The sequence below is a fragment of the Papaver somniferum genome, chromosome 9, assembly GCF_003573695.1.
Source record: "Papaver somniferum cultivar HN1 chromosome 9, ASM357369v1, whole genome shotgun sequence".
Classification (NCBI taxonomy): domain Eukaryota; kingdom Viridiplantae; phylum Streptophyta; class Magnoliopsida; order Ranunculales; family Papaveraceae; genus Papaver; species Papaver somniferum.
This window is the reverse complement of record NC_039366.1, coordinates 21028082-21037502: the sequence shown is the minus strand read 5'-3', so window position 1 is coordinate 21037502 and position 9421 is coordinate 21028082. Positions and strand designations below refer to the sequence as shown.

Here is a 9421-nt window from a genome sequence, read left to right as displayed (position 1 = left end):
AGCCGAACCGTTCATCAATTGGTAGATTCGGCTCATAGATGTGAGCCGAACCTCAACATGTTTCGTCGAACCATGATCAAAAAAATCATCTAAACAACCTTTTATAATTCTGAAAAATTATCTTAATCACTAAATAAAATATTTAATCACTAATCAATATTACTAACACTAATCGTAAAGGGCAGATTTGCCATTAAAAAAATTGGTTAAGGGGTAATCTGATTTTGCTATTTCACAACCTTTTTTGTCTTCATGTGGTATGCCTTGAAAGATTTTAGTATGCCCAAAATCAGGGTTCTAAAGAAACTGGCATCAACATATATTTGTGACTTTCTGGCAGCCCAGTTAGTTCTTATCAGTTCTTATCCTTTTCGGGAAACAATTTCTTTTTTTGTTTTGAAGCAAACAAGTTTGGTGTTAAACGAACAACTGGTGTATCCTATAAGTGTATATCGTATAAAATATCTGGAAGTCAATACCCATTGTCGTTTTTAATATCTTTCTGTGTTGCATGTTTAAAGTCGCATTCCTGTTTTTTTTTTTGATTCAAAAATAGCTTTATTTAAGAATTAAGAAATTATATTGTTATCTTGATCTACCCATTCCTGGATTTCTAAGGGTAGATCAGATTGAAACTCAAAATTAGACCTTAAATTTCTGGGTTTTTTTGCCAGTTTATCAGCTATTCCATTAGCACTTCTCTTAGCTGAGACACAACTCCACTGAGCTAACTTACTTAACAAAAACTTAATGTCCAAAACAAGGGAATGATTCATCCAATGAACGTAGAAGGTTTGTTCATCGATGGATTTTATTAATACTTGACTGTCTGACTCGAATACTAATGAACTGAACCCTCTTTCAACTGCATAGTTAACTGCTGCAAGCATTGCTTTGCGCTCCATCTCTTCTACTTCAATTTCTAGAGTCATTCCTCCATCAAGATAGTCTCCTTGAACTCCGATTCAGATTCCTGCAAAATTTCTCACAATTTGTCCAATTCCACCCTGCAAGTTATGTTCCATAAATGATGCATCAAAGTTAATTTTGAAATAATCATTGTCAGGAGGAAGCCATCTCTGAATCTGCAAAGATCTTTTGACATTAGTAGGAGGAGAAGTACAAGTTCTAGTAATCTTATGAACGTTAGAAAGCTGTATTTTGGATTGATGTTCTGAAATATTTTAAAGTCGCGTTCCTTAATAGTATTCAAACATTGGTTTCGCAGTATAGTATTTGTATGCACGCGGTGTGCTCGACAAGAATAACCAACTGCCTCGTCATTTTAAAAAATGAACTTCCGGTTCAAAATTTGGAGCACGTCTCTTCTTGTAAGTGTTTCTATCCAAGAAAACAAATCCGTTGGAGCATAACACAATTATGAGGTGATGATGTTTTCTTAACAAAGTAAAACCTAGAGAAATCAACCACAAATATTCAAGGGATTTAACATTTTGCATTCAGTGAATGAAAGGTATTGTAAAATGCTCCTTCACATAAAGCAAAGCCAAATTCACCTCAAAGTCGTGACTTAACCCACCACTCTTCTCTCGTCCACACACATGGAAATTAGTGATTGCCAACTTTGATGGGATATGGCATTCAAATTCTTAACGTACTTTTAAAGATTTGATTTCTCAAGAAGTTAAAGCCCACACACACTGTACCTCTAGGTATGAAAAACTTGGACCAGATTTTATGTTTTGCGTAAATTTGAAGTTAGATCAAGTTCTGATATGTAATCCATCAATTCACATTTTCCATTGGCCTTCCTTTCAATATGCCAAGGATAGAACAAGTTCTCGCAATGGTGCAGCTTAATCACATGATCTTAGCTATGAAAAAGAAAATGTAAAATCCGACATTGTACATGAAATATTTCATTAAAAGATCAGACTTTCCTAAGCAAATCAAACAACTGCAAAAAGAATTCAAAACAAATAACCACGAAACACAACTTTGAATACCTACAAGGATCTAAAGCTTTCTTCTTCTTCTTCTTCTCTAAAACTCTAAATCCTAAACCTAAGCCTGCCTTCCTTGCTCTCTTGCTCATCCCTTTCCTAATCCTTCTTAAGTTTCTTTTTTCTCTCTAGCAGCTAACATATTGTTGGTCATCTATTGCTTCTATCCTCCTCTCCAACCCAACTCTGTACAACATACAAATAAAATAAAAGAAAGAAAGATAAACTGTAAAAGTTTTAAAATTGAAAAAGGAAACTTCAACTATGTCTTCTTTCCGAGCTCCTACTTATATGTAATCAAGCATATGGGTGTTGCTTGCTGGCAAGAATTCTGGAGCTGGACTCATTGGATTCATGTCGTCTGGTGTACCTTTGACTCGCATTTCCAGGACTTTCTTGTGGGAGTTGGAGTGCAGTGAAGCTACGAATGTCGGACTTGCGGCAGGACGGTATTCGGGGAAGAGCCGCCCTGACTTGAAACGAACACCACAAGCGTTGCAGAGGGTCTTGGGACCCATTGGACCCGCTCTCCACTGAGGAGTCTTTGTTATCTCACAATGCAAACATTTTCTGACAGCCACGCCAGGCTGCTGCTGCTGAAGTGAATCGTCAAGGTCTGAACTATAACTTGGTAGAGATGGTGTCAGTTTCTTCTTCTTTTTCTTCTTCTTCTGTTCCGTACCATCATAGTTTGGTATATATGGTGGATGGGATTCTGCGTAGTTCTCTGATTCTGATGATAAATAGGAGTTGGACATTGATAGGTTCTGGACATTGGTTATGGATGAAACGGGAGAGACAAAACTAAGAGCAGGTCGTGGATTGAAAGTTGCAGGTCGTGGGCGCTTGCTCCGTGCACGTCCAGGAACAACAGTGTCAGGACTGAGAGACATTGTCTTTCCACCAGAGCAAGAGCTATTGCTCTCGAGGACGGAGACTGGGCTGGAGGTACGGAACCGATGAGAGTCATCCTTCTTGTTGTTGTTAATGAAGTCTGTGTCGAGAGGGATGCTTCCAGCTGAGAAAGAATCCTCGACAAAGTTTGATAACCATTCCAATTGGACAATGTCTTCATGCTGAGAAGAGCAAAACAAAGAAAAACAGATGAGAAGTGAACGATAATGATGTACTTCTAAAACTATAACGAATATTTAAAGTAAGCTTAAATTCATTCAAATGTCGAAGTTTAACACCACGGTCATACTAGAACGAGCTACACATAAGCTCAATTATTCATTTTATTTTTTAAAAAAGAGTGGTACTACATGGACCACATTAGTCTTGACCAAGTGACTTACTTAGCTAGCAGTTGATGTTAACGTGCACTTGCAACTATGTTAAGTGCTCGCCCAACATCTAACGTGGGAGAACAGATCCTATCATTCAATTGGAAGAGACTTAAGTCAAACCCTACCATCTCAGTGTCTAAATCTCCACAATTAGCATAAAGGAGTCTTCCTAACCCATGTTACAATTGGGTCAACAAGATCCAAACTCGCTAACATGGTCAGGAAAGGTGTCTAATTTTCATTGTCTTTAGCTGAGACAGCTCACATCAGCTGATATGAACTGATATGTCATGTGGTGATCCAAGAACAGTTCTCCTGTTTTATTAAGAGTTTTAATTCTCAGTAAATGGATTATTACTGTTCGTAAGTAGGGACATCCAAATGTGCCATGGAATCCAGGCTGGTTTCAATAACCAGTGAGGGGGGGCACTCTGCAGAGCAAGACTTTAAACAATAAACAACTGGGCCTATGGAGATTTCATTCGCAAGATGATTACAGATTGTAAAGTCATATTCCAGTTGAATGTGTCGGTAGAACAGTAACTCATGACTGACATAAGTCTTAGAAAAATTAACTGTTTGAAAGTTAATATATTTACGAAAAGTATAAAACAATTAGTAAGTACTGCTTGTAAAGTTAGTAACGGCTAATAAAAAAATGACTGTCATGATTGTTAACACCAAATGCGACCAAAACAACTCACCGGAACAGGGAGTTCAGTGGAAAGATCTGAGCTGCTGTTAGAGAAACCAGAGCAAGGATCAACCAACGATTCTGGTGGTGGGATTGAAGGCCACATATCTTGAAAGGCATTGCAATCTCCTCCTCCAATAACTCCTCCATTTCCTTCGATTTCCTCACTTGGAAAATCAAGTAAATCATCGATATGATCAAAGAAATCTCCGCAGATATCCAAGTCCATTTCATCAATGAATCCCGGTCCAATCATTTTGTTTACCTGAACAAAATTCATGCCAAGGAGTAAACTCACAATGTTCTCCCTTTATACTCAAAAAACTCAACTACTTTCAAACTCTCAAGTAAACTTCTACTAGTTCCGGAAAGAAATTCAAACCAAAATTTGAATTACAAGTAATAGTAAAGGTGTTTCTTTCTCCTTTACAAGTTAAAAAACAATAACCAAAGCATGAAGTGTTGCACTAATAACTTCAATTTGAAGTATATATAAGCAACCCGACTGTTATATAACAACCATTGCACATGCACTCAATAATGCAGCCTTGAAAAAAATCAAGAACAGCAAAATTAATGGGAAGAAAAAAGATGACAATTTCTTTTATAAAATTGAAAGAAAGAAACAAAATTAGGAATAAAGATAAATGGGAGGCAACTAATCTAAATGCATCACCGACAACGCAACCGTACATGTGGCACATGATATGGGTCAGAAATTAAAAATTGGGGTCTCATTCCTGTGATTGATCTCATAGTCACATGTATTGGTATGCAAAAACCCCATTAAATGATACTCCATATCTCATCAAACCAAGCAACCATAAATCATTTTCAAGGACATAAATTCAATAAAAATTCATAATTTAATTTAAAATTCCAACAACAATCAAAAAAAAAAGTCCTGAAAGTTTTTAATGTGAAAATTGAAAACCACCCCAAAATTGAGCCAGAATTGAGGATTCTCTCAATCAATTAGTACAAAACAAAATTAAGGTAAAAAAAGATTGAATTTTTATACTGCAATTATGGAATTGCATACAAAGATAGTAATGTGTACATAATTGAAGGGAATAATTAGAAGCAAACCTTGGAATTAGAGGATGGCGAAATTCGCAAAGCTTTGAACTTTTGGACTTCTAAACTAAGAACCCACTACTATATTTCTTCAAAATTGAGGTAACTGAACCGAAAATGCAGAGCACTGAATTCGACTAATTGATGGAATTCTAAACAGAGGAAACCCTAAAATGGTGTTTGAAACTATTTTAGCTCTTAAAATATGCCTAGAAATGTGATAATCCCGCGAATTCCTACAAAAGAGAAGACCAAAACGAGATAAATTAGCAAAAAATCAAACTTTCATAATCACAAAAATGTCAAACAAACGCATGCAATGGTGAAAGTACCCAGAAATTTTCTTTCCAAAATCAAAATCCAGAATTTAATTACAGACTACACAGACAAAATGACAGAAACAAAACCAAAAACCTTTCAAATATAACAAACAAACCTAACAAAAACCCTAATTTTTTTCCTTCAAAAATGGCGACGCTGATGATGAAAATCAAAAATTGCTTTACAATTGCATGAACCCATCAAAAACCCACCTCACAGAAACTCTCAAAACCTCAAAACCAACCTTGCACAATGTCAAAATGAAGGGAGGAAGAAGAACAGAGAAAGAAAAAAAACTTACTTTGAAAATATATATTGTGAGAAAGAACCAAACGAGACTTTATTATTAGTAGTAGTGGTAGTGGAGGTAGCAGTAGCAATAGAGAGAGACAGGGGGAGGAGGGGGATTAATAGTCCATTTTTTTTTTTCAAAACGATAAAAAATAAAAATAGGGGAGAAAACCAAAGAACGTGATGAAGAGATGAAGATGAAGAGGGAGGGTTAAGTTAAGTTATTGTGTTTCAAGTAGGTGAGCCTTTTTCTTGATTGCTTAGCTGTCCTTGTCTTTTTTTACCTCCATCCACATTGTGGGTCCAACTCACCCTCCTTTGATTTCTCTTTTCTTTGTTTAACTTGCGTATTTGACGGGGTGATTATTATTATTATGATTATGATTTTTTCATTTTAGTTATTTTTATATTTTTTTTGATTTGTTTTCCCTTTTTTGAGTTATTGCTTTTTTGGAAAATAATAATGTGGGGGGATTTGTGTTTGTGACAATCAACCGTGTGTTAATTACTAAATTGGGTTAGAAAATATCTCTAAAATCTAGGTCATTCAATCGTTAATTAAGTATCCACATTTAAGATATTATCCGAAATTTCGAATACAAATATATTAGATATCAGATATTTGTTCATCGAAATAAATATACGATGACAAATAAAATTTAGGCAGAAATTTAATGTCGAAAAACAGTTTATGGATGATGATTTTGGGTGCTTATCAAATACTATTTGATATTGGATAATTTTACCGAAACAAATAGTGTTTTTTTTTCTCTATGATATTATGACATACTCGAAACTAACTAGTTGAGGGTTAAGAAACACCCTGATCAGTAGGCACCAAACTTATTATTTCCTGAAGTGGAATGTCGATTCAGACACCGGCCATTGTTCTACGAGGCTTCTTATAAGAGAAAATCTATAACAAAACAAAATTTGCTTTCTGATAATCATGGATAATGGAGATGTCATCAAACTAATTCTTTAGACTCTGAACGTCAGACTTCAGGCTTTGTAGGTATCATGGAGCTTCGACTTTATCTTTGCGGATTTGGGTTTCATATGTTGAGTCACATTCAACTTCCAATCCAGTAATCCCAGGTCGTTTCGCAAGGAGTATACTATCCCTATCATCACATATTTCAGCAACGTTGTTGTCACTTCACTTGGGAAGATATAACTGCAAAAGCAAGCCACAAAAATGTCGCTAGCATCTCTAGTGACACCTTCAATTCCGGCAAATAAGCTGTCAACAGAAGCATATGCCATCAGTATTCAGCTTATACTAATTGTTTATTGGGAACCCCCAATTGACCATTATCTCACATTGAACATCCCTTATCCTGTTATTGTTATGATTAGGAATGTAGGTACATACTTTGTACTTTAAATATTCATCAGGTCATCTTGAAGGCGCAATACTTGACATGGAAGGTAGAGTTAGCTTTTCTCCTTGTGACATAATCATCCCCCTATTTGTTTCGGCTCCCTTAAATGATTCCTCATGAGACTCGCTAGTAAGCTAGCACGACAACCTGTCAACTAATGTAGTACGTTGTTGGAACTCAGCTTGTTGTTAGGCTTCCAACTAGTTTCTTGTAAAAGTACTCTTTATCCAATAATAATAATAAAAAAATCATCTGATATTGTCGGTAATCCAATCCAATAATTATTATCAGAACGAATTTGGTAAAATATTTTGACACACTTGTCTATAGTGGATTAATATTACAGTCTCAGGCAAATAATATCCGGATATCAACCACGACCGACCGAGGATAAAAATACGCAAAAACTATGATGTTTATATCCTTTCCTTAGTGGACACTATGTAGCCAGGAACAACCATTATCATAGAGAATTTTAGTTATTAGCTAGCCAAGAACATTCGTTGGTTAAGTCCGGTCAGGTTGGAAACTCAGTTTTCAGCCAATAATATTTGTGATTCATCGTTGAACTTCATATTTTGATTTTAGGGTTTGTATGTGTCCCAGCTTTAACCGGAAATTTACGGTCAAGAACTGTAGTGCATTTTCTCGTATCCTTAACTCATAAGAAATAATCGCATTTAGGGATTTTAGCTAAATTGACACTTACCACTTAAACTAAGTGGAGTATGTTATGAAAATTTGTTTGGTGCAATCTCATGATATAAGGCCAAGCACTATGGTGGTATTTTTGACTTAGCTTAGCCACATTATAGTGAAGGCCAACCACTATGATCATAATTTCTTAGCTATAATGTGGCCAAAATCTTTAGCTTAGCTTAAGAAGGACACATATATATTTGCTCCGTTCTATAGCTACAAAGTGTTGGTAGAAACTCAGTCCGTGAAAATTGCACTTTAAGAATATTCAGTTTCCGTATGATTTTGGACGGATACTGAATTTCTTTATTAAATTACAAATAAATTTGTATTTTTTTATCTATTTTATTCATAAAAGTTTTCTTTCATCTTTTTTATTTATGATAGTTATTTTCTTTTCGTATTACGATATTCTCTCTAAAAATAAAATAGCGTTGAAAATTTGGATAAAAAAAAAGAATCTTGTGATATTATCTGGACAAAAGCACATTATTCGTCTTTGTAAGTTATCCAGTGTGACCCCTTCGTAGCAGGGCTGATTTTACTAGCTCTTGGCTTGGCTGTATTGAAACTATAGCGAGGCGAAATAGGTAACCAGTGGTCGACCTAACGGCAGCTAAGCAACTAACCATGCGTGCTATCATAGTGCTTGGCTTAAGGGCCGTGCTTATTTTGGATTCAATATTCAAGACTTGGAATATTGAAAGCTGCCCCTGCAAAACCTATTTAACTAAAGGTTGAAAGGCGGAAGAACTGAAAACGAAGTCTAGTTTGAAACCGAAGCTCCATTTTGAGGTTCACCGCCGTTGTTTTTTTGAACTTTAAAGATATTTTTATTTAATTTTTACAGGTGAATTTGGACCCGTTGTACTTTTCCCTCGAGATTCTCGGAAAAAAAATAAGAAAAAAGGAAAGGATAAATCTGATTGGTTTTGACTTTATTTTAAGTACCGTTTCTCAGACACCAAAACCAACGCCTTTTCACTTTTTCTCTCTCTGAAAATCAGTTGGGGAATCCCATTTACTGTTCGTTGGGGTTAATTTTGACCACGCGGTAATTCTCAACACGTGTGAGTATAAATCTTTTGTGTTTCCACTTGGCTTGCTTATTGCAAATTTTGCTTTTCCAGCTATCACACCGACAATGTAACATTTCCACCAAAATCATCCCCACCGTCTCCCCCGTCGACTCCATATCTAAAAACTAAAACCTTAAATTGGGAAGCCTTGGACCTTTGGGCAGCGCTAGGTGCATGACGGAGTGGGAAAATGACATGTCATGGGAGAAAGTTTTAGGGTTTGATAGTGGAGACACCTAGCAGTTTTGCTAATTACTCAAAAGATTTTCTTGTCACTGATTCGTTAGATTTTCGGGCAGGTCAGGTCACCCGGCCCAAAAACTAAGACAGGTCGGGCAGGCCAGGCTTAATATTTGTAAGTCCGTAAACAAATTCAGGCCGGGCAGGTCGGGCAAAATATGATAATTTGCTACCCAAAGATCGTCTGAAGCCCGTTTTTATACGGACAGGCCAGATCGGGCCGGATAGGTCACTATTTTGAAAAAATTTTCTTATTTTTTAAGTTCAAATTTTCAAATGAATGGTATTAAATTTATTTTTCCAGACTTGCAATTAAATTTATTTAATTTTAATATAATATCTTTTCTTTTCTAACATTGCATACCGTAAGTGATAGTATTAT

At 35.8% G+C, this 9421-nt stretch overlaps 1 protein-coding gene across 3 annotated transcripts; it reads right to left on the bottom strand.

Annotated features, from left to right (window-relative positions):
• Nucleotides 1–1850: 1850 nt before the first annotated feature.
• On the bottom strand, nt 1851–5843 carry LOC113309679 (GATA transcription factor 8-like). Of its 3 annotated transcripts, none has more exons than XM_026558157.1 (4): nt 5647–5843; nt 5037–5260; nt 3958–4212; nt 1851–3040 (listed from the first exon to the last, which is right to left on the bottom strand). In XM_026558157.1, the coding sequence occupies exons 3-4, from the start codon at nt 4201–4203 to the stop codon at nt 2252–2254; spliced, it is 1035 nt and encodes a 344-aa protein (XP_026413942.1). In that variant the 5' UTR covers nt 4204–4212; nt 5037–5260; nt 5647–5843; the 3' UTR covers nt 1851–2251. The 3 variants fall into 3 exon arrangements, with proteins under 3 accessions (XP_026413942.1, XP_026413943.1, XP_026413944.1); XM_026558158.1 differs by lacking the exon at nt 5647–5843 and adding an exon at nt 5558–5634; XM_026558159.1 differs by lacking the exon at nt 5647–5843 and adding an exon at nt 5461–5478.
• Nucleotides 5844–9421: the final 3578 nt, after the last annotated feature.

Bases quoted from the DNA above. Each gene is read 5' to 3' on its own strand.
- LOC113309679 (XM_026558157.1), bottom strand. From the start codon at position 4,203: ATGATTGGACCGGGATTCATTGATGAAATGGACTTGGATATCTGCGGA. The intron at 3,041-3,957 runs GTGAGTTGTTTT...TGCTCTTCTCAG, and splicing joins CCACTGAACTCCCTGTTCCG to CATGAAGACATTGTCCAATT.